The sequence below is a fragment of the Aythya ferina genome, assembly GCF_964211825.1.
Source record: "Aythya ferina genome assembly, chromosome: 21".
Taxonomy (NCBI): domain Eukaryota; kingdom Metazoa; phylum Chordata; class Aves; order Anseriformes; family Anatidae; genus Aythya; species Aythya ferina.
Window position 1 is genome coordinate 6,799,305 of NC_140319.1, and position 25,656 is coordinate 6,824,960.

The window sequence follows — 25,656 nt, forward strand, 5'->3', positions numbered from 1 at the left end:
CCGAGCGCCGGGCGCGCTCTCGCGAGAGCGGCTCGGTCGCCCTGGGCGACAGCAGGAGCGGAGGCGGGGGGGGGGGGAAGTCTCGCGAGAGGCGGTGGCGCCGTTGCTAGGGCGACGCGGGGCGGGGCGGGGGGTGCCGCCAAGATGGCGGCGGCGGCGGGGCGGTGGCGGCGGGGCCGGCTGTGCCGTGAGGCGCGCTCCAGCCTGGCCGCCTTCCTGCTGGGCGCCTCGGTGGCGGCGCTGCCGCTGGCTCTGGGCTCCCCGCCCGCCCTGCTCGCCTCGCCCGGCCTGCGGGGCCGCCTGGCGCTCGCCCTGCACGTGGCGGCCGTTAACGGGGCGCTGCTGCTGCTCTACCCGCGGCCGCTCTACAAGGTGGGCGGCGGGGGGCGGCGGGGAAGGGGGTGAAGGGGGTGAGGGGGGAGCCCCGGGGGCAGCGCCCTCCCTGCGCTCTGCCCGCAGATCGCCGTCCGTGCCGGCTTCCTGGGGTTCGCCTTCGGCTGCGGGCTGCTGCTGAGCGCGGGGAGATCCGCGTGGAGGCACTTCGGGTGGTAAGGGGGGAACGGGACGGGAAAGGGGATGGGAACTGGGAACGGGAACTGGGATGGCACCGGGAACGGGAACCGGGCTGGGACGGCACCGGAGATGGGAACCAGGAAGGGGCACCGGGAGCAGGCACCAGGAACAGGAACTGGGAATGGTAATGGGAACTGGGAGCAGGCACCGGGAATGGGAACCTGGAACGGGCACCGGGGTGGGACCCGAGTGGGACGGCACTGGGATGGGCACCGGGAGCAGGCACTGGGACCGGGCACCGGGATGGGATAGGATGGTGGACACTGGGAACGAGCACTGGGGTGGGCACTGGGACAGGGTGGGATGGCACTGGGAACAGGCACGGGGGTGGGCACTGGACAGGCACTGGGACCAGGACTGGACACCAGGAACGGGCACCGAGGTGGGTACTGGGATGGCACCGGGACGGGGCAAAACAGCACTGGGATGGGCCCTGGGGCAGGCACTGGGCAGTTACCGGGTCGGGGTCGGGCCCTGCAGCGGGTACCGGGGCAGGTACCGGGCGGTCAGGGTGCAGCGGGGCCCTCCGGGACCGCGTGCGGTGCGGCCAGCCCGGTGCGGGTGCCGGCGCTGCCCTGCCCGCCCCGCAGGTACATGTGCTCGCTGTCGCTGTTCCACTACTCGGAGTACCTGGTGACCGCCATCAACAACCCGCGCAGCCTCTCGCTCGACTCCTTCCTGCTCAACCACAGCTTCGAGTACAACCTGGCCGCGCTCTCCTCCTGGGTCGAGTTCACCCTCGAGAAGCTCCTCGTGCCAGGTCAGCTTGGCTGGGGGGGAGCTGAGCCACCCACGGGTGCGTTCTTTGGGCTCAGAAATGAATGGCGCCGGTAAAAGCTGTCACAGTTCTACAAATTCCTGTTTTTTTGGTGAGGGGAGGCGTCCTCCTTCCCCCCATGACAGCCCATGGGGGCGTCATGGAGGCCCCCACTTGCCCCTGCCTGCAGCGCGGTCACCTCCTTGGTGCTGTGCTGACCGCTGCTGCTTCGCTTGCAGAAATGAAGCAGATCACCTGGCTGAGTACCGTAGGGTTACTGATGGTGATCTTTGGGGACTGCCTGAGGAAAGCTGCCATGCTCACAGCCGGCTCCAACTTCAACCACATCGTTCAGAACGAGAAGTCGGACACGCACACTTTGGTGACGAGCGGGGTGTACGGGTGGTTCCGGCACCCGTCCTACGTGGGATGGTTTTACTGGAGTATTGGAACACAGGTATCGTACCTCATCCTCAGCTGCTTTCCCCTCATAACCTGCCTATTTCTTCACGCTGCCCTATATGCAGTAGAAACCTCGGGCTGTCAGCTGTGGGGGCCCCAGTCTGCTTCCCACCCGCCTGTGGGTGTGAGCCCAGAACTGGTGCTCTGCTCCCAGCCGGGGTGGCAGGGGAGGTGCCTGCAGCCTGCTTCCTTCCAAGCACTAATTCCCCTGCAGAACACAATTCTCCCCAAGTTCTGGGGATTTCTCGTTTTGTTGCAGAGCTTTTAGACCTTACACCTGCAATTTCTTTTGACTGCGAAAGCTGGCCTCAGTACCGGGGGCAGCGTAATCCCTGGGGGAGCCGGGGATCTGCCGGAGCTGCCGGGGTGTTAACATCTCGTGTCTGTTGGCAGGTGTTGCTCTGCAATCCCATCTGCGTGGTGGGCTACACGCTGGCGTCCTGGCGGTTCTTCAGGGAGCGGATAGAGGAAGAGGAGATCACGCTCATCCACTTTTTTGGGGAGGAGTACCTGGAATACAAAAGGAAGGTGCCGTCGGGTCTCCCTTTTATTAAAGGAGTCAAAGTGGAACTGTAACGCTGGCAAAACTGGACTGGTTGAGAAAACCTCCAGCTCTGGGCGCTGTAGGTCGAGGAACTATGCATAGTGCTGGCGCCGAGCAGCCTGTTCCCATTTCCTGGCCGTCCACTAGAAGCTCGCTGAGGGCTGCAGGGCCTGGCGGCCTTCCAGGTAACTAGGAGATCAGAAGCACGTTCATCCTCCTCGAGATAAGAGTCCTTCGTCGCACATTCAGGGATCCTCTGGATAACTTAGCCTATAGCAATCCTCCCGAGAAATGATCCTCCCGCCTAAAGCAGCTGAATCGTACTGAAACTCACTCGGACTGGTTCTTCTGGAGAATGAGCTCTGCCCTTCCACCCCTGCGCTGGAACCGTGCTGGTGGGAATGCTGTTCCTATGGCGTAGCTGTCTTTTAAAGCTTTCTGACCTTAGAAGCCAGACGGCACAGCTTTAATCTCTGGAGGCCTGCTCCTGCAAGCCCCGGGCTGGTGCTTGGACAGCTTGCGGGAGCAGGCCTCGCTTTGGGCTCGTCAGACGCTCGGGACTGCGGGACATCAGCCGGCTGGAAAGCTGTCAGCGCGCTGCAAATCAGGTTTCCCCCGGCCGCTGCGTTAACAGGGAGCTCCTGGCACCTGCAGATTGCCGGCCCCTCCAAGCCATGCAGCAGAAGAGCTGGGTCTGGGGTCCCTGGTTACTGCCCTGCCTTCAGGAGCCACCGCCCGGCTGCTGCTTTCCCCTCTCTGTTCTGTCCACGCTCTTCTGAGACCCGCTTCCAAATCACGCTGCTTCCTGCCCTGCCAGGCGTCTTCGCTGGCCAGCTCTGTCCCGCAGAGATCCCAGGGCTTGGGGTTGGGGAGGCAGGAGAAGGACTGCGGCTGGCGAGCTTGCAAAGAGCTTTTAGCGCTTCAGATCCTTGCCTGGTGTTGGGGTGAATCTGGGATGTCGGTGAGAGCAGGAGAAGCTTCTAGGGCAATTCTCTAAACAAAAGGTTTGGCTAGCTAATAATGCTATTTTAAACATTTACCATTTTGGAAATGGTTCCTATTCAGGCTTTGTGGTATAATTTATTCTGTTGTTATATACCAAAGAGGTTCACCGTTTTCCTGGGTTTTACATAATTCTTCCTTGCTGGAATGGAAATGAGTTGCTTGTCAGCACACGCTTCGGGCTTGCAGTATTCCTTGAAGATACTGTGATTCAGCTCAGGAAAGAGGGCACTGGTGGAAATTGCTTTTGTGATTTTTTTATTAAAAAAAAAAAAAAAAAAAGGAAAAAAAAAATGTTGCCAACTTCTGTCTGGTTGTCATTTGGGATCTCTTCAGGTGATGGCGACTACATCAAAGCTGGAATTCTTAATTTTATACCTCCCAAAGGGTTTTCAGTACACTTCAGTGTTACAGTGAAGTACGATCATGACTTTGGGTAATTTGTGGAGCCAGAGAAATAGGGGCAAATTCGTAGGCTCTACTTGCTTAACCTATGTGGAATCCTTTCTTCTCCAGGTCATGCTTTATATTACAGAGCACTTTCTGCACTGAATATCGGCTTAAAGCATTCACTGATAAGTTGTCTTTCACTATGTTTTTAGCTTGGAGGAAAAGAACAAACATGCAAATATAACAACCAGGTAGTGCTGATTTCTCTGTGTAGTTATTTGTGAGCTCGTGTTCAGACCTCTCTTCGCAGTAGAGGTGCCCTTCCCACGGAAACGTCAGCCTTGGCTGTTACTGCCAACACACCTCAAACAAGAGTCTCAACGAGTTATTTTTTTTTAAAACTGTTTTTTGTGTGTGAACTTGCACAAGTGGACTTGGGAACAGAAATTATTCTCACTTGGGTTTGATGGGCATTAACAACAGAAAGCTTTACTCTCACATTGCTCTCTTTAATAGTGGAAGTGCTGTACAAGCTGTAGGACCTCAGGCAGGGGAAGACGTGCTGGGGACCTGGTTTGGTGCAGCGAGGACCCGCAGCTGCCCAGCGCTGTGACCGGGGCGTCCCAGGGCTATCGTGTGCACCGTGTGTATGAGCTCCGTGGTGCTCTGGTGCTGATGCAGCTCCGTTGCTTGCTGGGGAGCAGGAAACCCCCCCACGGCCTGGGTTTGAAGCCCTCCAGTGCCAATTCCCAGGTATGAACAGTGCGGTGCCTGTGCTGCGTTCACCACTAAAGCCGGGGAAGGAAAGCTGGGTGAAAGCCACGTGTCTGAACGTACCTCAAGGAAAACCACAACCACTGCTAACGCGAGGACTACAATAAGTTGAACCCAGGTGGTTTTGGTACAAGTCTGTATCTCCGAAGAGCAGATCTCCCACAAACAGCCTGCCTGTTACCGTGTGCATGCTCCTTGCCCAACACGTTGCCGGCGGCGAGCGCGGAGCATTTGGCTCTCGGCGTTCAGCTCGAAGCTGTGGTGTCTTCCAGAGCAGTGCCCTCGGTCCCACTTTTCTGCTTGCTTCGGCAGCGCTCCTCGTTCTTCAGGAGCAGGTCCTCGGGGGCGAGGGTGGGCGTGTGGCCGCCCCCTCGGCTCCCCAGGCCCCGCTCCCTGCTCTCCTTGCTGCCGGGCGAGCCGTCCCTAGGGCAGGCGGCCGTGCCCGCTGGGTTAAGCTGCTCTTTCCCAAGCTCTAATCCCTTCTGAGCCCTTTAGAGGCACCTCTAAATACTGCTTGGAGGGCACGCAAGGGCTCCTGAAAGTGCTTCTCATCCCTCCCTTGTGGTTGGGAGGCTCAAGAGAGGCACGGGGCACTGCTGACGGTGCCAAAGCCGCCCTGCAGCTGGGACGTGGGCTGCTGTGGGGAAGGGCACGGCGTGCCCAGGGGGCTGCACAGAGACCACAGCCCTCACCTCGCCTACCTTTGTGCTGCCTCGCTGCTGTCCTCGATCCTGAGCAGCGTCTGCGTGTGCTCATCCTTGGGCTCCCGGGGCTCCTGCAGCCTGCGGCGGGACCGGGGCTGGGTGCGGCACGCGGGGAGGGCTGTGGGGGCCGTGCCCCCGGCCCCAAAAGCACCCGCGCTGCTCACCTGGGCTCCAGCCGCTCCTTCACCTTGGCGATGGAGCGGACGTAGGGCGCGATCTGCTTGGTGATGGTGGTCAGGCAGCTGTTCTCCTGCCGCAGCTGCAGCAGGTCGTGGAGCTGGGCTGGGGGGCGAGAGCGGGGCTGTGGCCACGGTTCCCCGGGCAGGGGGCGCAGGCTGCGGGGCGGGCAGTGGCCGTACCTTCGTAGATCTCCTGCTCGTTCGCCACCCTCTGGTACGTCTCCTCCCAGACCTGCAGCAGGGAGTGGGAGCTGGTGGTGGTGCGGGCGGGCGGCACCCCGGGGTGGGGGAGCCCCCGTCGGGCCTCACCTCCTCGAAGACGCTGCGCATCATCTCCACCGAGGAGTAGTGCGCCGCGATCTGCACGTCCATCTGCAGCGACTTCTGCAGGATCTCGCTCATGATCTCCGTCCGGATCAGCGAGTGGTGCTTGGTCAGGTCGCGGTGCAGCTCCTGCACCTGGTCCTTCAGGCCCTGGATCTCCGTCTGCAGCATCTGCGCGGGGCGGGGGGGGGGGCAGAACAAGGGGCAGCAGCGATGGGCAGCGAGGGAGGGGGCAGCCCCGTGCCCCCCACCCCGTCCCATCCCGTCCCCCTACCCGGTAGGTGTTCTCGTAGTTGCGGCAGTGCTCGGCGAAGGGCGTCTCGCGGCCCTCGGCCAGCAGCACCTTGGTGCTGATGTAGCGGTGCAGCGTCGGCTTCCGCACCATGGAGCCCGTGGACATCTTATCGCCGCTGGGGGGGCAGCCGGGCACCATGAGGGTCTTGGAGGACTGGCCGACGGGGATCCTGCGAGGAGGGCGACGGCGCTGCGGGGCAGGCGGTGGCAGGGGGAGGGCCTCGGGGGTGACACCGGCTCAGCCCTGCCACCCCTGGCTCTGCAATCAGCCCCCCACAGCCGGAGCTCCCCGGAGCTGCCCCAAACCCCCGGATCATGGTGCTTGGGGCTGGGGATGTGTCAGCCATCAGAAAGGAGCCACCAAAGCTCCCCAAATGCTTCCCTGCGCTCAGGGTTAGCTGGAAGCACTGCCCCAACATCCAGGTTTTCACATTGAGCCCTGAGCTGGTGCTCGCTGCCCCGCTCAGCCCGGTGCGCACAGCTCCACCAGCTCAGCCCTGGCACGAAGGAGGCAGGAGCTGGGCTTGGCACAGCCAGGTTCCTACAGGGAAGGACCTGCCCCACCTGAGGCTGGCTCAGCTCCGGGGCCAGCAGCTGCTCAGGTGATGGGAACAGGGCTGGAACCTGCAGGGCAGAGCCCCAGGAGCTCGCAGCCTCTGCCCCCCTGCCCGTTTCTCCCCCGGTCCCGCGCCCCTACCTGCTGCCACCACCTCCCCAGGCTCAGCTGCCCCACTGTGCGGCCCCGCGACCCTACCTGCTGTGCAGACCCCACCGTGCGGCCCCACAGCCCCCGGTGCTCAGCTGCCCCCAGCCACGCAGCCCGGCGGGGCGCGAGGAGCGGTCCCCATGGGGCGGCAGCGCCCGTTTGTCCTCTCTGCGGGGCGAGCAGCCGGCAGCGCCTGGCAGGGCCCGCGCCGCTGTGACATCAATGGGCACTAAATATATCCCGGGCGAGGAACTGCCGGGCACTTCTCTGAAATTCTGATAAAAATAGTGGCGGGCCAAGAGGCTGCGGGGCCGTGGCAGAGCGGGGTGTGCGGTGAGCGTTGGCACGGCACCGCCCGGGGCACAGCAGCGCCCTCGGTGCCTCCGGGGGCTGGGGCTGCGCTGGGGAGCAGGGTGCAGGCTCGCCGGGGTGCCCGCTGCCAGCCCTGCCCGCCCGCCCCGCTTCCCAGAATTGTCACTTGAAGCCCCCGTGCCTGTCGCTCGTCAGCACAGCTGTGCTCAGTGCTGTCCCCGGGCCACCTCCAAGGTGACAGGCTCAAGGGCAGCAAGGGGGGGGCAAGTTTGGCATGGCAGGGGGCACGTGCTGGGCGGCCTGGTGGGATGCAGACGGGACGCGTGGTGCGGTGCACGGCGAGATGCAGGGGGGTGCATGGTTGGGGGGCAAGCAGGATGCGGAGCTGGGCACGTGCTGGGGCAGGAATGGGCTGGGGGCTGCACTGGGGGTGCCGGTGCAGGGTGAAACCAGCAGGGCTCTACCCCCCCTGCTCGTAGCCCCCCTCAGCTGTTCTCATCGCAGCAGCCTCTGGGGTTGCTCGCTGCCCACCCGCCCGCCTGCCCCTCCCGGGGGCACCCCAGCACCTCACATGTTGGTGCCGGCGATGCCAGGCCCGATGCCGCCGGCGCTGCCCACCACGGAGCGGCGAGGGGTGAGCATCAGCAGGGGCTCCAGGCAGCGGGCAAACTCTGCCCGGTACTCGGTGTTGATCTGCGGGGCGAGACGGGGGCAGGTGGGGCTGGGGCAGGGCAGAGCCCGTGTCCGGGGCTGCCCGTGGGGACGGCGGGCAGAGGCGCAGCCGCGGGCTCTACCTTGCTGGTCTGTGCCGGCCGCAGGCGGTGGGGCAGCTTCACGATCCTCTGCAGCCTCTCCATCAGTTGCTGAAAGGCAGCGGCGAGGCAGGGCTCAGGGGTGCCCGGCACCACGTCAGGGTGCCCCGGCTGCCCCACGGTGCCGGTGCTACTCACGTAGCCCAGATCCAGGAACTCGGCTTTGTTGGCGGAGCTCAGGAAGGCCGAGCAGATCACCAGGTGGACCTGTGCGCAGGGGGTGTCACTGCTGCCACCTCCCCGGGGCCCCTGCCCGGCTTCTGGGAAGGCCGTTTCCCAGAGCCGGGGGTTGGCAGGCGCGTGATGTCCCTGCCTGGCACGGGCCCTACCTGCAGGGTGGGCAGCAGGGAGGCGAGGTGGGCGAGCTGCTCCCTGAACGCCTTCTCCTTCTCCTCGTGCTGGCTGCAGCAGAGCAGGCGAAGGGCACCAGCTCTGGGTGAGCTGCCTGGCCCCGGGGCACCCCAGGAAGGAGGCACCCACACGAGCACCCGTGGGTGCCAGCAGCTCCCACCATGCCGGCTTGGGAGGACCCGTGCCAGCGGGTTCCCCAAGACCCCCAGGTGCGCAGAGGTGCAGCCGTGGCCCCTCACCTCTGCACGGCTTTCAGGAGCGCCTTCTTTCTCTCAGAGAGCTGCTCCTGCAAATGGCAAAGATGCCACACGTCCCACGGCTCCGCCACACCTCAGCACTGTGCCAAGGGGTTGGTGGGCACCCATGGGTGCAGGGAGGGATGCGCTGCCCCGCCGGGCCCCCCACCTGCATGCCACTGAAGAGGGCATTGATGGCCGTCTCCTCCTGGCTGGCACTGTTGCGCACCTCCTCGATCATGGCCTTGAGGAGGACGATGGCCTCGCGCGTGGACGTCTGCAGCTCCTTCACCGCCTGCCCGGGGTGGCGCGGTGGCTGCGGCGCTGCTGCCGCCTCCGTGCCTCGGCCCCGCGCCCCCCGCGCCCACCTACCAGCACCGCCTGGTCCAGCTTCTCGCAGCCCTGCACGTACGCCGTCTCGATGTCGATGCAGTGCGCCCGGCTCTCCCTGCGGGGGTGGGCGTGAGGGCACGGCCGGGGTAGGGGGACGCAGGGACAGGAGGGCGCGGGGACGCTCACCCCTGCATGTCCCTGAAGCAGTTGATGCAGAGCATGGACTTCTTCTCGGTGGAGAACATGATGTAGGGCTCCTCGTGCAGCGCTGCGGGGGATGGAGGTGTCACGCCCGCGGTGGCGCGGCGCGGCGCGGTGCGGGCAGTACTCACGGCACTTCTTGTGGATGTCCTTGGTGCGCTTGGAGAGGGAAACGATCTCGTGGCGGGCGAAGACCTTGGCGCGGTGCGTCTCCTCGCGGCACGGGGCGCAGAGGGGCTGGCTGCAGGTGTTGCAGAAGCACATGGCATCCAGATCCTGCGTGGGCACAGCGTGGCGGTGGTGGTGGTGAGGAGTGGGGGGGGGGCACAGCCGGGGGTCCCACGGGGTGCCAGCCCCCTGCCCACCCGCTCGCCCTCACCGCCTTGGCACAGCGCCGGTCGCAGTTGGCGCACTGCACGTCCTCCTCGCCGTCGGCCGAGCTGTCCACGAGGAACTGCAGGAGCCGGTCCACGGGGGGCAGCCCCGTGCCCCCCCTCACCACCGAGGGGTGCCTGCGGGACGGGGACGGGGACGGGGATGGGGACGGGGATGGGGACGGGGCTCGGCCCCAGCCCTTTCGCAGGGCCCGGGGGGGCACCGTGCAGGGCCAGGGCTGCAGCCCCGGGGTCCCGGTCCGGGGGGGTGCCCACGCGTGTCCGCGTCCCCGCGCCTTACCCGCAGAGGGGGCAGCGCAGGCGGCCGTCGGCGGCGCGGCCGCGCAGGCAGCTGGCACAGAAATTGTGGTAGCAGTCGAGCAGGCAGGGGTGCTGGAAGGGCTCGTGGCACAGCAGGCACACCAGCGGGTGCCAGGCGCCCTTCTCCAGCTCCGAGCAGCTCCCCAGAGGGGAGAAGATGCCCCCGGCCATCCGCGGGGCTCCCAACGGGGCGACCCCGGCCCCCGGCTCCCGGCCCCCGGCCCCGCCGCCCGGCCCCAGCGCTGCCCGGGAGGCGCGGCCCCGGGCCGGGATGGCTATTTTTAGGGAGAGAGCTGCCTGCGGAGGGGGGGCCGGCACCGGGCGTGCCCGGGAAGGGGCCTCCCGGGGGGCTGCGCTCCACGAGCGGGGCTGTGTCGGGGTGGGAGCCCCCCAGCACCGCGCTGGTGGGGTGCCCCCCGGGATGGATGTCCCCCGTAATGGGGTGTCCCCCGTGGAGGTGTCCTCCAGGATTGGGTGTCCCCATGGGGAGGTGTCCCCCGAGACGGGGTGTCCCCCGTGGCGAGGTGTCCCCCGGGATAGGGTGTCCCCTATAATGGGGTGTCCCCAGTGATGGGGTGTCCTCCGTGGTGGTGTCCCCCAGGACAGGGTGTCCCCGCGGTGGGGTGTCCCCAGTGACAGGGTGTCCCCATGGTGAGGTGTCCCCAGTTACAGGGTGTCCCCATGGTGGGGTGTCCCCAGTGACGGGGTGTCCCCATGGTGGGGTGTCCCCCAGGACAAGGTGTCCCCATGCTGGGGTGTTCTCAATGATGGGGTGTCCCCAGTGACGCGGTGTCCCCGCGGTGGGTGTCCCCTCGGTGCGCTGTCCCCGCACTGTTTCCCCGTTGTGGCGGGGCGTTCCCCGGGGCGGTGTCCCCGTACCCTTCCCTCCCCACCTCGCCCCCATCCCGTTGCCGTTTGTTCCCACCTCCACCCGCACCACGCACGCCGCGCGGGGAAAGGGGCGCGCCGGCGGGAACCAGGCCCCGCCCCCCTCCCCTAGCCCCGCCCCCACCCCTTAGCCCCGCCCCATAGCAGCGCGGCGCGGCCCCCATCGATGCTCTCGGCGCTCCGCGGGGCTCCCTGCGCCCTGCGCGCCCCCTCCCCGCCCGTTGCGCGCGGCCCGGCGGCGGCGTGGGCGCAGGCGGTGCCGCGGGCGGCGCATGCGCTCTGCCCGCCCGAGGGCCCTTCCGCGCATGCGCGCGGCGCGGCGCTCCCTTTCTGCCCCTCGCTGGAGCCGCCATGGCGCCCGTGGTGAGCTCCGCCGGGCCCCCCCCGGTCGCCGCCGCCCCCCCCGCCGGGCCCCGCTCCTCCGACACCGGCACCGCCACGCTCGGGCCCGGTGCCCCCCGGGGCCGCGCCTGGTGCCCGGTGCGGGCTCGGCCGAGGCCTCCCCGTGGCGCCGGGGCCCGGCCCCCTCCCCCGCTGCCTCACGGGGCCCGGCCCCCCCCCCCCCCCGCCTCAGCCGCTCCCGGTCCCTGACGCGGGCCCGGTCCCGTTCCCGGGCCCCGTTCCAGGTCCCGGCCGCCCCCCCCTTTGTCCGCCCGCTCTCCCTGACGCTGTGCTCTTTCTTTCTTTCTCTCTCTCTCTTTCTCCGTGCTGCAGAAGAAGCCGGCAGCGAAAGGTGGCAAAAAAAAGAAGCAGGTGCTGAAGTTCACGCTGGACTGCACGCACCCGGTGGAGGACGGCATCATGGACGCCGCCAACTTCGTGAGTGCCCGGCCCCCCCCCCCCCCCCCCGCAGGAAGCGCCTCCCGGGCGGTTGGCACCCCCAGCAAACACCCCAAGGGCAAACGGAGGCTGCGTGGGGGCCCTCCGAGGTTTATTGTTTAAACGATTCGCACCTGAAGTGTGCGCGGCTTTTTGTCTGTTGAGTGGTATTCATGAAGCGTTCCCCGAGGGGTCGGCTTTCTGTGAGGTGTTGATAACATTCAGCAGCGTCTGATGAGTGCTTTGGTCAGACTGCCTCAAGCTGTGTTCAGGCATGAGCACAGATTTGAGGATTTGAGACAAGAGCTTGTGGCAAAGATGTCCTTTGAGAGTGAGAATTAAAATAACCCTGTTGGAAGGGACCTGCAAAGATCATCGAGTCCAGGAGAAATCGGAAAGCATCTTGCTTCATGGGCACTAACAGTTCAGAGTAGGAAGTTGAATTGTCCAGTTCAGCCAGACCTGGGGAAATCGCTTTTGTCAAGGTGTGAATGGGCCCACGTGAGCTGGTGGGGTTGGCTGTGAGGAGGATCAAAGCCTCCCAGCCCGCAGGAAACGGGCTCTGCCTTGCTTTCTGTTGACATATGGTGATTTTGTCTCTTCCCAGTTCTAACCCAAATGTCGGAATGCTGAACGCAAACACGCTGCGGACGGCCCTGCCTGAGCCCTCTCTTTCCCCTCTTTCAGGAGCAGTTCCTGCAGGAGAGGATCAAGGTGAACGGGAAGGCCGGTAACCTGGGCGGGGGCGTAGTGACTATCGAGAGGAGCAAGAGCAAGATCACTGTTACTTCAGAGGTTCCCTTCTCAAAGAGGTGAGGACACGGGGGTGTCCCGCGAGGCCTCCCTGCTGTGCTGCTGGGAGGCTGCTGGCTCTGAGCCTGGTGAAGTCCCGGCAGGAGGGCGTTGTGAGCGTTGTGCTGGGCAGTCTCTGCTCTTTATTTGGCTTTTGGTTAACGATGGCTTCAGGTCCTTTGCTCGTGACTGAGTTGAGCTCCCCTGCTTGAGCTTTCCCCGTGCCCTGCTGTGGGTGTGTGTCACGAGGAGGCGCTTTGTTTCCCTCAGGTTGCAGTGCTCAGTGCATGAGAGTTTCTAAGGGTGGTGTCGTTAGTGCCAGTTGCCAGGGCCGCAAGATCCAACCCCCTTCTGTAAAACAGGAGGGCGTGAGGAAACACCTGAAGTAACCAAGAGCTGTCCTGGTGCGTAAGGTGCACCGAGGCCTGCTGACTCTAAGTGCTGTGTGAAGTTAGGCACAGTGACTGCTTCTGGATGATTTTTAAGGCGGATACGGGGTTGAAACGCCTGCTCAGGAGGCTGGCCGTGCAGGATGCACAACTGCCAAGCCAAGCGGGGAGCTCGGGGGTTGATGCACAGCCAAGCCGTTCCACTGCTGCGTCCTTCCCCTCGTCCTGCTGGGCGTCCCTCTAGTTCTTGGGACTGCCTGACACTTCTGCCCTTTATTTGGCTTTGATAAACTCAATATTTGCTGTGGTGGAGGTCGCAAGCGAGACAGCTGGAGGTCTGAAACAGTGGAAAGAGAGCCGTGTGTAAGGACAGTGCTGTGCTGCTGCCTTGTCCTGCTCTAAGAGCTTCGGTGCGGCACCCGAGCGGCTTCTGTGCCTGTGGGGTGCCCGAGGCATCCCAGGAGCTGCTGAGAAACATGCAGGGAGCAGGGGATGGATGGTGCCTGTGTGCACGGAGGTGCTCTGCTTCTTGAGCTGCTGCTTTTCCCTGCAGGAACAGACACCCAGGTGGCCCCTTGTGCCTGGTGCGTGGTGGCCACCCCTGTCTGGGAGAGTGAAGAGGGGAGAGGCAGCTCCCAGCCCTGCGGGGCAGGGGGGCTCCTGCTTGGGGGAGGCACCCGGCATTGTGCTGCTGCCCAGCGTGGCTGGGATTGCTCTTGGTGTACTGAGAGCCCTTTGTGCTTTAGGGGAGCCTCCTTCCCGTGGGATTTATGGCTGGTGGGGACACAGAGGGGTCTGATGGCAACCGGCCCGGGGTGGGGGGGGGCGCAGAGGTGCCGGGGAGACCCCAGGTGTGCCCCGTGGCGTGTGTGTGTCCCCGCAGGTACCTGAAGTACCTGACCAAGAAGTACCTGAAGAAGAACAACCTGCGCGACTGGCTGCGCGTGGTGGCCAACAGCAAGGAGAGCTACGAGCTGCGCTACTTCCAGATCAACCAGGACGAGGAGGAGGAGGAGGAGGAGGACTAACCCCGGGGGGAGCGTTTTGTACATTTTATTATAATTTTTTTTTTTTTTTTTCCTTGAATAAATCGTGGGGGAAAAAAAAAAAAAGAGAGAGAGAGAAAAAAAAACACACACAAAAAAAAAAACACAAAAAAAAACCACAAAAAAAACCCTCTCGGTGCTGCCTTTGGGGGGGGGCGGGCTCGGGGCGGGGCGCGGGCGCCATCTTGGCGCGGAGGGGCCGCTCCCGGGGCTCTCCCGGCCGCTGCCGGCATGCGGGGGCCGGCGGCGGGCGAGGGGCTGCCGGAGGAGGCGGACAACGACGAGGATGTCTCGGGTACGGGGCGAGCCCCCGGGGGGTTGGGGAGGGCGAGGGGGCGAGGCTGGGCACGGTGCCCCGGTGGGGGGGGGGTGGGGGGCGGCACCGGGTGGGGTGGGGGAGGAATAGGGGGGAAATGGGGGGGACGGGGACGGGGGCAGTGGCCACCGGACTCGGTAATGGGGGGAGCGGAGCTGGCTGGCTGTCGGGATGGAGCTGGCTGTCGGGACACAGCTGGCTGTCGGGACTGAGCACCCTGACACCGAGGGTGGCTGGACCTGTAGGGTGCGGTGGGACCCCTGGTATGGTCCGGGACGTGGATCCACAGCCCCCATCTCCCCCTCTCAGCCCCCATTTCCTCCCCTTCAACCCCTGTTTCCCCCCCTCTCAGTCCCTGTCTCCCCTCCATCCTTCAGCCCCATCCCCTCTCCATCCTTCAGCCCCAATCTCAACCCTCCATCCCAAAACCCCATCCCCTCCCCTCAGCCCCATCTCCCCTTCTCAGTCCCTGTCTCCCCTCCATCCCCCAGCCCCATCTCCCCCCCCAGCCCCATCCCCTCCGCTGCCCCCACAAGCCCCAAGCCAGCTGTGGGTGCCCCCGGAGCAGCGTGCTGCCCGCCTGCCATCCCCAAAGCTGTGAATTTTGGGGCCTGGCAGCGAGGAGCCCTGCATCTCCCCGGGGGGCAGCCGGGGTCCATCCCCCGTGGTGCTGGTGCTGGGAGTGCCGGGCTGTGCAAGATGGTGTCTGGAGGACCAGGCAGGGAGGCCAGGAGGTGCAAAATCAGGTTTTCTCCATGTTCCTTGGAGCAAATTTTTTTGTAACCCCGTCTGACACTAAGCAGCCCAGCATCAGGGTGCTTCTGGCGCCGGCTGGAGCACGAGGCTGTGTCTCCAGCCTGCAGACCCCAAAGTTGTGCTGGTTTTATTTGGAGCAGCACTTGCAGGAGGCCTGGGTCTGCTCAGTGTTTTTGTCCTTCCTCACGTGCCCCCCGCACCCCTAAAATCTGCTCGGTGTCTTGCTGAGCCCAGCTGTGCTGGGGGCTCTCCCAGACCCCCCTCCAGCAGGCCGGGGGCTGTGCTGTGCCCGCAGGAGGTCTGGGGGGCAGTGGGGTGGGCTCTGGGTGCTGCCCAGCTCCCCCCACACCTGAGGGCATCCTCGGGAGCGTGCCTTGGCTGGACCAGAGCTGGTGGTTTGAGCCGGACGAGGATCCTGTCCTGGCTGATGAGTCTGGGGTGCTATTGCTGTGTAAGGTGAGAAAATAAAGAAGGGAAAAATACTGGAGTGGATCGTAAAGAAATGCATAGGTTCCACGAGGAGCCAGGACTCACTGGGGAGGTGATGATGGTGAGGAAGGCAGGCAGGTGAGTGGGAGCTCGAGCACGCGTGGTGCTTCCCCGGCACGGAGCCGTGGAGGAGCTGCCTCCTGCCAGCCCTGGCACCCATCTTCCACGCCAGGCCTGCTGCTTCCTCGTTTGCCGTGGTTGGATCGATTTTAATGGGCTCTGCTGGGAAATCTAAAGGGTAAAAGATAAAAGCCTAATGCTTCCTAATTACCTACATCCAAATCAATAAGAGCAGGCAGCCCATTAGCATCCTGATGCGCCTGTGTCAGCAGAGAGCAAAATGCAGATGATTAGAAGTGCTGGTTCCCGTTCGTGTAAGAATGTGCATGGGCGATGGGAAATGAGAAGCGGTGGTGCTCCTGGGCAGGAGTCTGTCGAGGCTCTTCTTGAAGGGGCAGCGCTGGAGTGGCTGCTGAGTGCCCAGGGAGAACGAGCCCGAGTGCTGCGTCCTGTGTGCCCCTGACAGCCATCCCAGTAAGTTGTCCCTTTTGTCCTCAGAAGAAGATGATGGGGTCCTGGAAGGGCTGGATGAGTTTTTCCCAGAAGAGCAAGTTGCTGTGCAGAAAAAAAAGAAATCCAAGAAGCTGAAAGACAGCAAGGCTGCCAAAATCAAGAGGAGGAAGAAAGAGGTAACGCTGCATGCTCAGAAATGAGGCTGGCGGGTTCCTGCTAGGCTTGTGGGAGATGACCGAGGGTCAGGGCTTGAGCAGTTCTTGTCCAGATCTGATGCTCCCTTGTGGTGCTTGCTGCCTCAGCTTAGCTGTACGTTTTTGTTCCTGGAAAGGTGGAGATTTTTTTATTGTTTTGTCCAAAGAAAGAAATGAATGGTAGGGAAACTTACGATGTTCAGGAAATAGTAACCAAAGGTGGCAAAGTGCTGGGACAGCTCCCAGTCCGAGAGGTTCATGTTCCTGCTGTGCCAGGTGGCTCCTCTTCTCTCCCGCTGACCACTTGCAGGACTGCTGTGTTTTAGCACTTCCCCAGCGTGTCTGTACCCTGCTGAGCTGTGCCAGGAATACAGGCTGTGCCATCAAACACGGCACTGATACGGCAGTGACGTGATGGAAGATGAGGAGAGGGCATCCATCTGCGCTCTTAAGTGTTCCTCTTTCTGGTTGCTGGCATTTTGAGAATCTGTTCCTTTTGGAGTGTTTCCTTTCATGCTGGAAACACGTGCAGTAAATATTACTGACAGTCCTTCGTTGTGCCAGCTGCGTGCACGTAATCTGGATCTGCCTGTGCTCACTCCCATGTCCCGCCCGTCACACGCTGGGTGGTGAGCTGATCAGACGAGGAGAGCTGCGAGGATGAGGATGCTGCCTCCTGGGGTTCTCGACGCTGAGATGGCAGAGGTAGAGCCACCAGGAAGCGTGCAGGCAGGTGTTACGCTGGAAAACAGGTCTTGTGGTGGTGCTCTGGGGTTTTGCCGTATGCCACGTGGCCACGGCAGTGCTGGCACTCTGCCCTTCCTCCCTTGCACCAGGGTGCCCAGGCTCCCTCTGGGGCTGTGGTGCTGATGTTGTGGCGTGTGGTGGTGACACCCCCATCTCCTGCTCGTCGTCCTGCTGCAATGCAGCACCTCCCTGCAGTCGGTAAGTCCTGCTGCCACGAGCTGTGCCCATGCCTTGTCTGGGCAAACCAACATGTTGGGCGCGTGGCCAGTGCAGGGCCGGAGGTTTCTGCAGGTGATGGACCAGGGCATTCTGCAAGAAGACCGGGTAGAGGCTTCTCAGGGTTTAGCGTGTGGAAGGATTTTGGGGCCTTTTGTGCGAAAGCAAAGACAAGGCATCATGTTTTGGGTCTCACATTGCCTGAATGATCCTTCCCCTCACCCGCTTCTAACCTGGGGCTCTCCCTCATGTCCCTTTTGATGGCTGGGTGGCCATCACGCCCCGGGCAGGGCCGTCACTGTCCCTGCAGCTCCTGCGAGCTCTCAGGAGGGCAGGCTGTGCCCCTTCATGTGGCCTCACAGGGGACCGGTGATGCTGTTCTCTTCCAGTCATCGCTGCCACTCCCTGTGGGTCCTGTGAGAACAGACTGGCTGGCTGAAGTTGCATATTAAAGTGCTCTTGCTGGTGACAGGAGCGAGGTGTGTATTTAAAAAAATAAGTGACTTGTTCCTGCACTGTATTGCCTGGCAGGCTTTGAGCAGAAGTCAGAGCCCGGGGGAAGCTTTTTCCCCTCTGTCGTGGCCATGGAGATGCTGATCTCCTTCTGCAGATACCACACAAAGCTGGCTCAGGCCGCCTTGCTTCCTGTGCGTTCTTCGTCATGGGACACATTTTTCCTGTGCTGCTTTTCGGTTGGGGAAAAATAAAACACAAACCTGTGGTATTTTCATTTCTGGCAGTTCTCTGTTAGCGTCAGCCTGCCCGAGGCCATGGCAGCAACATGTGCAGCTTGTGCCGGGTCTGCCTGCTTCCTCACCGGGGGTGGGGAGGAGATAATGGGATGAATGTCGGGAGCGTTTTCTTTTTTAATTAATGCCATGTATGGGCAGTGTTAATCAGGCTGGGTTCTGCCTGCTGGAGGTTTTTCTGTCTTCCCTCAGAGCCAGCGAGGAGCCAGTGCTGTGCCTGTAACAGTGAGCTGGATTTCTTACCAGCACCCAGGCTGCATTTTGGGGTGAGGAGGTGAAAGGAAAGGGACCCCTGGGCTGGGCTTTCTCCTCCTAAACACCTTCTCTGAAGTTTTGTGGGGTAGGAGGAGGTTCTTTCCCCCTGTTAAAGGAAGAGGGAGGTGGCAATGAGGTGTAAACCTGTGACACGATGCCGGTGCTGAAGCCACGACTGGCTGCCACCCCGGGTTCCCGTGTTTTTGTCATTAGTGTGTGTGGCAGGCGTGGTGCCACGTTGCACCTTTATGGGGGTTTGCAGGCGTGGGCTCGTTGTAACGCGTTCAGGCATCTGTGGCGGTGCTCGCTGGAGCTCCGCTGCTGGAATTGATGCTGCAAACCAGAAAGATCTGCATAAAATAACCAGGCTGCAGCCTGAACCTCAGCATATGTAGATGAAGGTCCTTGTCAGACAAGAAAGCGGGGAGAGGGAATCTCAACCTGTGCTGCAGCAGTTCCCATGGCAACCAATTATTCAGTGCTAAATTATAACTGTTTATAACACTGCTAAAGGAAAAGCTCTTTTTTTTTTTTCCAAAGCAAGGAGGACCAGCGATGGCCGCCGAGCCAAGCTGAACCTGCAGCAGGAGCAGTCGATGGTGTATATTTAAACAATCAGCCGCCTGCGTGGCTGCAGTGCCGGGCGAGCCATGAGGTGCCAGCGTGGGCCTGGAGCCGGGCTCGGCCTCTGGAGCCAGGCACGGCTCGGGCAGAGCGGCCGGGCCCGTGGGGTGATGGCCGGGGCGATGGGGCCGGGGGCTGCCTGGTGGGGAGGCTCCCCATGGAGCTGCTCCCCGAGGCAGGAGAGGGCCCTGCCGCCGGGCGCCGTGAGGCAGGTGGGCAGCGGCGTTGGTTGGGGTGGTGAGGGGGGTGCTGTCGGGGCTGTGCGGCAGGTCGCTGTCCCAAAATGGAGCCCAAATCCCAGTCCCCACAGTCTGGCTCTGCCACACCTGGTGGGGCCTGGCTGTGTCTGTCAGCCATCCCGCGGGGCACAGGCCTCTGACGTGCTTCGTCTCGCTGCTAAGGCTGTGCGTGGCTAAGACGGGAGGTTTCATGTGGCTGCCTGTCTCTATTGCCTGGCTCAACATCGTCCAGTGAGCTCAAAGACTTGCACGTGAGCTAAGGGATGATTTCCTTTCCTTTAGTTTCTTAGCTGTTAACACTGTGGTAGAAAAACGTCGCTGTACTCGTGTAATACCATAAGCAAACATGAGACAGAACGTCGCGTGCTACCCTGAGTTACAGCAATCAGAAAAGTTCCCTGAGTATTCCCTGTGTGAACGCTGAGGATCTTTTGGTGGAGTTGCTCCTTGGTTCACTATGCGGCTGTTTTTAATGTGTGCATTCATTTACTTGACTTGCCGCGTCCTGGCTTCCTTTTTTTCACCACCACACATCAGAAGGGTACCTGAACGCTGTGCTATCACAGCCCCTGGGTGCTCTCAGAGGAGAGCTTTAGAGTACGGAGGCAGAGCACCCATTTGCGTGGCTGCGGCTGAGGGAGGGCAGGCATGGCATTCTCTCCACTGTCCTTTCTGTTTTAGGGGAGCAATGATGAAATATCAGACAACGAAGAGGAGATTGAGGAGAAATCCGAGAGTGAAGGAAGCGATTATTCCCCCAACAAAAAGAAAAAGAAAAAACTGAAGGAAAAGAAAGAGAAAAAAACAAAACGGAAAAAGAAGGATGAAGAGGACGATGACAATGATGACGGAGGCCTGAAGGTACCAAGGGGTTGTTTATCCTGAGCCAGCTAATTAACTTAAAGCAGAAACAAGGAAAACAGTGGAAAACTACAGTTATCTAAATGTGCAGCCATAACAGTGCTGATGTTGTTTGAGGTAGTTTTTTGGTTTTTAAACCATGGAGCATATGCAATTCCAGCAGCAACCCAGCCCGTGATGGACTCTCATCAAGGGCTCTCAAGCACAGCCTGGCATTTTTACTGGCAGATGAAAGGTTGTATTGCCTTTATTTATATTGGGTACAGGGAGAAATTAATGTTTCTTGGAGACATGAAACCTGCTAAGGCTTTGCATTTGTATTGCATGGAACGAGGAGCATTTGGATGGTGCCACATTAATTTGCTTCTTGGAATTCTCTGAAGCATTAATTTATTAAGCATTTGTGCATGCTTAAAAAAAAAATTACAGAAACAAATCCCTGTGTGTCGCTGACTAGGAAGAGCATTTGACATGGAGGATACGACAGACATAGACTTGCACTGCTCATCTACAAAGCCACAGTCATTTACATTAATTATGTCTCTTTGTAAATCTACAGGAGCCCAAGAGCTCAGCCCAGCTGATGGAAGAATGGGGCCTCGATGATGTAGATTACATTTTCTCAGAAGAAGATTACCATACTCTGACTAATTACAAGGCTTTCAGCCAGTTTCTCAGGTATTACACTGTAGGGCTGGATGGGGTCTTGGGTAGCAGTTGAGATTTGGACACGGCCCAGCTAAGAGGGTGAAGTTGTGAAGTAAATTTTGCATCACAAGCTCCTCGCTGCTTCTCCCTCCAAGACTAGAAATGGTCTTCAGGACTGCATTGTAATTACAGGAGAAACTGCTGAAGTGTTTCACTCCTTGCACTCTCTCCAAAATTTGGTATTTTTTTTGTTTGTTTATTTGAAAAGTTGCAGTGGAATAAGTGAATAACAATAGAAATTTTTACTTGTACTATGAGCTGTTCAAACACAACAGGTATTTCTGGGACATTTAAGTGTGCTCCGTTATATATTTCCTCTTTAAGAAAGTTCTGGTTTCTGCTGCCTTTCCAGTGGAGCAAGTACCAGTGGTCCACAGCAACCTGCAGCCACGAGTCATGTGCCACCAATGGATTCTAAGGGAGGAAGAACCTTCCTGCAGCACGTGGCGAGCGGGAGCAAACATTCATTTCTATTAACCTGTGGTTTTCCCTCTGCCCCACCCTGCAGGCCTCTGATCGCCAAGAAGAACCCCAAGATCCCCATGTCCAAGATGATGACTGTGCTTGGGGCCAAGTGGCGAGAGTTCAGCGCCAACAACCCCTTCAAGGGCAGCTCAGCGGCTGCAGCCGCGGCAGCCGTCGCTGCAGCAGTGGAGACCGTCACTGTTGCTCCACCGCTGGCTGCCAGCCCTCAGCAGTCTGCCTTGCCCGCTGTCATCAGGAAGGCTAAAACCAAGGAGGGCAAGGGTAGGTGCCAAGCATGGCTGGGCTGAGTGGAGTTGCTGCTCTTACCCGTGGTGTGCTGTCCCCGTGCTGGGCACGCAGAGCTAGCTGCTGAGCGTGTCGGCAGGTCGGGCATGGTCTGGCCACATGAACGTGCACTGCTTGGCAGTTGAGCTGGGTGCTTTGTCTCTGATATGGGCATAAATGAAGGGTTTAATCTCCTGGCATTGGGGTAGAAGGCAACTGTCTTCAAGGCACACTGGCGAGGAGTGAGCCAAACAGAAATCTGCAATTGCCGCTATGGAAATAGGCATATTTGTATTAAAAGGGCTGAAAGTGTTTTCCTGTTTCTGACAAGCTTCTTCCCCACTGTTTGGAAAGAGCGGTGTGACTTGTTGTAGCAGCTGGGCAGCGGTGAGAAAAGGAGAGCTATCCCTTTGTTTGCACCATGTTTCTCTTCAGGAACGGTGCTGTTTCAGTTATGCAGGCATCAATGCCTGATGCCTCGAGGGGTTTTCAACAAGTAGCTTGGAGCTGGCAGCTGACCAGGAGTGCAGCTTGCAGCAGCCTCCTTGCGCTTCGTCCTCAGTGCAGTGTTCCTGCAGGCTGTGTCTCTTCAGCTGTCTTGGCAGAGAGGCCTCTTTTCTCCCTGTTTTGCAGACCTCTAACGCTTTCTGGGAATACTCAGCCCCGTGGTGGTCCCCAGGCTGCAGTCCCTCTCCTGCATTGCAGGGTAGATGCGTTCCTCCCATGACAGGCTGTCCCTCTGATTTTTCCCAAGCATTGGGTATGGGCTTGCAGCCTTTTGCCCCCAAAGGACTCCTGGGACAGTGCTGGCCACTTCCCTGCTCCCTGGGGTCCCCAGTACTTTCTCATAATTCATGTAAATTCTGGGATTGGGGTGGGAGCTGTTTCTGGGGACAGCTGTTTGAAGAGTGCCAAACAAGTCTTTCATTTCTCCAGGTCCAGGTGTGCGGAAGAAAATCAAGGGCTCCAAAGATGGGAAGAAAAAGGGGAAGGGGAAAAAGATGGCAGGCTTGAAATTCCGGTTTGGAGGAATCCCCAGCAAAAGGAAAAAGGGCTCCTCTGTAAGTGTGTGCTCCCTTTTTTCTGGACAGGGCTTTGGGAACAAGGCTGCTGGAAAGAAACATTCCAGCCTTGCTCATGCCCCTCTTCCATGCCGTCTCTGTTCAGCACTTGTTTGTTCATCCCTTGACAGAGAGCTATGTCCAGGCTTGTGTTCGTAAAGATGTCACGTCTGGGCATGTTTTCTGCTAAAACCATATAATCACGTTTAGTTTCAGTGATGAGGTCGGTAATGCCATCATTTCAGATTTCATTTGCAAAGGAATTCTTCAGGGCTTGCACTCCAGCTGAACTGGATGTCAAAGAGAATTATCAAACGCTTTAATTATGTTGCCATAGCTTGCCTCCTGGCATCTGGGGCTCCGCAGCATGACCCGGGGGTACCAGAGCATCCCAGTAAGTGCACGGCAGCAGGGCTCTGCTGCAGTCTGCGTGCAGCACTCCTGTCAGCGTATGGATATCAGGTGTATGCAGAGCTTTTTAGAGAGTACGTATCCCAAATATCTATTGAATAGGGATGGAACTCCTGTAGGTCTTGATAATATTGCTCAAAATCCTATTAGTTCACTTGTATTTGAATTCCCTGATTCTCTAGCTCTGGTTTACATAACACGACCTGTTTGTAAATAACTTTGTGTATCACAAGTTGAAGTGAAAGAGGCAATCTGGGGCATTCATGTGCTGATGCATTTTTCAGCCACACATCACAGAAAAATCCATTCCATGTCTGGGTGCACTCTGTGGTCTGTGCATTTGCATTTCTGAGGCTCGGGAGGAGCTTTCGCTTGCTCCTGCAGCCAGGAGTGCTAAGCACACGATGAACAGCACACAAATTGGGGATTTGTACATGTAAATCTGCTCTCCCGAATAAGAATTCAGACGCGTTATGTTTTAAGGCCGCAGAATACTTGGTGTTTTTAACTCCTTTCATTTTATGAGGAATGTGAAACATAAATGCCTATGTGCACACAAACAGGTTAAAAAGCTGGAACGAGGAGAGGACCCTTGGCTGCACAGGAGTAGGGGTAGGATGTTGTCCCCTCCATGCACCTCTGTTTGGGTGTCCGTACACTCGCCTGCACCCAAGACAACGCTGTCAGAGCAGAGGGGTCTTGCAGCTGGCTGGTGCCTGATGCTTAGGAGCTGCTGTGCCTTTCCCGAAGTGCCTGGGCAGCTGCACAATGTGACATCTCTGTGCTAGCAGGGGTGGCAGACTGCAGGGGCCACCCAGAGCCCACCTCGTGTCAGACAAGCACAGCATGAGCTTGGCACTCTGATTTAGGTGTTTTATGTGTGCTCTGAGATTTGCTCAGTGATTGCACTTTGACGGTGCTGCTGAACTGGGCTAGCTGCCTGTGTGCAACGCTGAGCAGTGCAGAATAATTGTCCTCCAGCTCTAGCTGTAGTCCAGATCTGGGCTGATTGATTGCCTGGCCGGGCCATCGATCCGATAGAGGAGATTTACCTGCTTTCTAATGCCTTGTGACACATTCTTATGAACCCTGCCTGTCAGTGCCAGGAGTGCAATAACCCTGCCACTCTCCATGATGCTGTAGCTAGTCAGTTCATGCAGAAACCACGCAGCACTTCACTTGGGGGTACCCGTGGAACTCAGCTGCTGGCCGGTGGTGCCGTGCTGTTTTATGCGGGTCTTTGGTGCTTTGTTCTGATACAGAGCAGTGCTCTCTGGAGATAGCTCCTTGCATGCCAGTGCTTGGACTGTGTGTGGTTTGGTTTTCCCCTCTGCAGAGTGAAGAGGAAGAACGGGAGGAATCCGACTTTGACAGTGCCAGCATCAACAGCTCCTCAGTGCGCTCTGAGTGCTCGGCTGGCCTGGGGAAGAGAGGGAAGAGGAGGAGAAAGAAAAAGAGGAGTAGGCCATTCCTTTGTACTCTGTTCCTGTTCTGTTTGGATTTCCCTCTTCAGATGGTGCTTTCCTGCTCTTTGCAGCTCCAAGCAGTGTCTGACACTGACTCGGTGGGAAAGGATGTGCTTGTTTGTGTGCGTGGGACGAGAGGTGCTTTCTTGGTGTCCGAGCTCCTCTGCTGGTGGGCTTGCACCGAGGAGGAGGCAACAAGTGCATCCGGCCGTGGGGCACGGGCTCACCCCCATGGGGCTGGCAGTGGTGGTGGAGGAGCAGCGTGGCGTCAGGGCCTTACCATCGACCGCTTCCCTCCAGCCCTCTCCCCAGCTGCCAGCCGCCACCTGGGGCTCACCCCGCTTCTGCCAGCTCCGTGCTGTGACCCAGAGCTGCTTGGGGAGAGGAGTGGTTGCAGCACCCAGCTCCCTGCCCGCCCCACGAGCCTGGGTGTGCTTTGGGCACTGAGACATGGCACGGGCAGCCTGGGCAGCTGCCACCCTGCTCGCACACCTGGGCCTGCCAGGATTTGTCCTGTGGCAGCGAGTTTTGGACCTTTGTGGGGCTTCAGGGGGAGTGCTTTTCACAGGACAGCCCCTGGAGAAGCATGGCTCGTGGCAGGCTCCCAGTGGAGTTGGTGTGGCTGTGGGCGAGGAGGCGTCAGAGGGTTTTGTTGGGCCGTGTGAGAGGTGTGGCCAGGCAGCGTGCAGGCAGCAGGGCTGTGGTAGTGATGCAGGAAGATGGAGGCATGTGAACGTCGGTGAAAGCATCTGGCAGGGTCTCTGAGTGGCCGTGCGGCTGTTTGTATGCGTATTCCTTCACTTGTGGAGGGCCTGGAGTTGGTCTGGTCATCTCCATCCTCGTTGGGAGCAGTTACTCTGCACCAAGCTACCCCAAGCCACTGAGTTTTGGCTTCTTTACTGACAAGTTTTTGCTTCTGAGAAATGAAAGGATGGCTTCTGGGCTCGGGGACAGGTAGGAGGTGAGTGGCTGTGCTCCCACACAGCGTGTGGGCCTCCCAGCACTCGGTCAGGGAGGCCGTGCTGGCCGGCAGGCTCGGTGTCTCCCTTCTGAAGGATGTCTCTTCCCCTCCTGGCATGTCGCAGCAGTGGCTCGGGCTGATGCTGGCCCTCGTGCTGGAGCCTGACGGCTCCTGCTGCGGGCTGGGCAGCCCTGGCAGAGGGCAGGGGCTGGCTGGGCTGCTCGCCCTGCCCTGCTGGGGGAGAGCTGTGCCCGGAGGCTGTGGCAGCGCTGGGAGTTGAGAAGAGTCTTAGCAGCGCTTGCGAGGCGTCCCTCTTTCCCTCTTCCCTTTGCACGGAGTTGGAAGAGCTGCATCTGCACCTAGTGAGCACCCAGGGAGAGCAGAGGAGGCCCAGGAGGAGAGCCCTCCTCAGCTGTGTTATGTTGCATGGTACATTTGCAGTTGACGGTGCTGGTATCTGTGGAGGTTTCTCTGACTGGCCTCCCTTGCAACCTCTCCAGGTTCTGGCATTCTCCATTGAGAGCCTGAAGGAACCAAAGGATGATACAGTGTGGAGAGAAAGACAGAGGTGAGATGATGCTGTGTGCAAAGATAAACTATGGTGCTGAGGGACAGAGAGGTAGGGGGACGTAACAGGAGGGGACCGAGGCGAAATGTTTCCCTTGCTTCCTTAACTAACGTAGAGGAGCGATTGTCCCATTCCCTCCTGGGAGAGCGGGCCGTCCTGCTGCCCTGCTGACTGTGCGCCTGTCCCTTG

General features: G+C 60.0%; 3 protein-coding genes across 14 annotated transcripts in view; 2 read left to right on the plus strand and 1 right to left on the minus strand.

Moving 5' to 3' along the window:
* Nucleotides 1–129: 129 nt before the first annotated feature.
* On the plus strand, nt 130–13,649 carry RPL22 (ribosomal protein L22). Of its 3 annotated transcripts, XM_084495087.1 has the most exons (7): nt 130–372; nt 460–548; nt 1,164–1,333; nt 1,570–1,787; nt 11,252–11,356; nt 12,044–12,168; nt 13,421–13,649. In XM_084495087.1, the coding sequence occupies exons 1-7, from the start codon at nt 145–147 to the stop codon at nt 13,563–13,565; spliced, it is 1,080 nt and encodes a 359-aa protein (XP_084351213.1). In that variant the 5' UTR covers nt 130–144; the 3' UTR covers nt 13,566–13,649. The 3 variants fall into 3 exon arrangements, with proteins under 3 accessions (XP_084351213.1, XP_084351211.1, XP_084351212.1); XM_084495085.1 differs by lacking the exons at nt 11,252–11,356; nt 12,044–12,168; nt 13,421–13,649 and adding an exon at nt 2,186–3,632; XM_084495086.1 differs by lacking the exons at nt 130–372; nt 460–548; nt 1,164–1,333; nt 1,570–1,787 and adding an exon at nt 10,761–10,900.
* On the minus strand, nt 4,217–9,835 carry RNF207 (ring finger protein 207). 2 transcript variants are annotated; one of them, XM_084495080.1, is made up of 17 exons: nt 9,630–9,835; nt 9,334–9,466; nt 9,086–9,230; nt 8,940–9,021; nt 8,793–8,868; nt 8,590–8,715; nt 8,424–8,470; nt 8,163–8,235; nt 7,972–8,040; nt 7,816–7,884; nt 7,593–7,714; nt 5,984–6,173; nt 5,695–5,880; nt 5,566–5,617; nt 5,371–5,488; nt 5,204–5,284; nt 4,217–4,925 (listed from the first exon to the last, which is right to left on the minus strand). In XM_084495080.1, exons 1-17 carry the CDS (start codon nt 9,818–9,820, stop codon nt 4,748–4,750), a joined length of 1,938 nt encoding a protein of 645 aa, XP_084351206.1. In that variant the 5' UTR covers nt 9,821–9,835; the 3' UTR covers nt 4,217–4,747. The 2 variants fall into 2 exon arrangements, with proteins under 2 accessions (XP_084351206.1, XP_084351205.1); XM_084495079.1 differs by having other exon boundaries at nt 8,590–8,736.
* A 119-nt stretch (nt 13,650–13,768) lies between the features above and the next one.
* The window catches only part of CHD5 (chromodomain helicase DNA binding protein 5), a 33,322-nt gene continuing 21,434 nt past the window's right edge, over nt 13,769–25,656 (plus strand). For 6 of the 9 annotated variants that reach the window (XM_084495088.1, XM_084495089.1, XM_084495093.1 and 3 more), the window contains exons 1-7: nt 13,769–13,878; nt 15,703–15,833; nt 19,363–19,542; nt 20,102–20,220; nt 20,759–20,997; nt 21,937–22,061; nt 23,809–23,932. In XM_084495088.1, the coding sequence (XP_084351214.1) occupies nt 13,815–13,878; nt 15,703–15,833; nt 19,363–19,542; nt 20,102–20,220; nt 20,759–20,997; nt 21,937–22,061; nt 23,809–23,932 (982 nt within the window). In that variant the 5' untranslated portion in view covers nt 13,769–13,814. Of the gene's footprint in view, nt 13,879–15,702; nt 15,834–19,362; nt 19,543–20,101; nt 20,221–20,758; nt 20,998–21,936; nt 22,062–23,808; nt 23,933–25,399; nt 25,468–25,656 lie in introns of those variants that run through there. The other 3 variants (XM_084495090.1, XM_084495095.1, XM_084495096.1) reach the window with 3 other exon arrangements.

What these genes read in the sequence shown, in the direction of transcription:
- RPL22 (XM_084495087.1), top strand. Translation starts at nt 145, where the DNA reads ATGGCGGCGGCGGCGGGGCGGTGGCGGCGGGGCCGGCTGTGCCGTGAG. An exon ending in GCGTGGAGGCACTTCGGGTG is followed by an intron (nt 549 to 1,163) that starts GTAAGGGGGGAA and finishes CCCGCCCCGCAG; the next exon opens with GTACATGTGCTCGCTGTCGC. An exon ending in GAGGTTCCCTTCTCAAAGAG is followed by an intron (nt 12,169 to 13,420) that starts GTGAGGACACGG and finishes GTGTCCCCGCAG; the next exon opens with GTACCTGAAGTACCTGACCA.
- RNF207 (XM_084495079.1), bottom strand. Translation starts at nt 9,820, where the DNA reads ATGGCCGGGGGCATCTTCTCCCCTCTGGGGAGCTGCTCGGAGCTGGAG. An exon ending in CCCTCTTCAGTGGCATGCAG is followed by an intron (nt 8,471 to 8,589) that starts GTGGGGGGCCCG and finishes TGCCATTTGCAG; the next exon opens with GAGCAGCTCTCTGAGAGAAA. An exon ending in GGCATCGCCGGCACCAACAT is followed by an intron (nt 6,174 to 7,592) that starts GTGAGGTGCTGG and finishes CCCTCCTCGCAG; the next exon opens with GATCCCCGTCGGCCAGTCCT.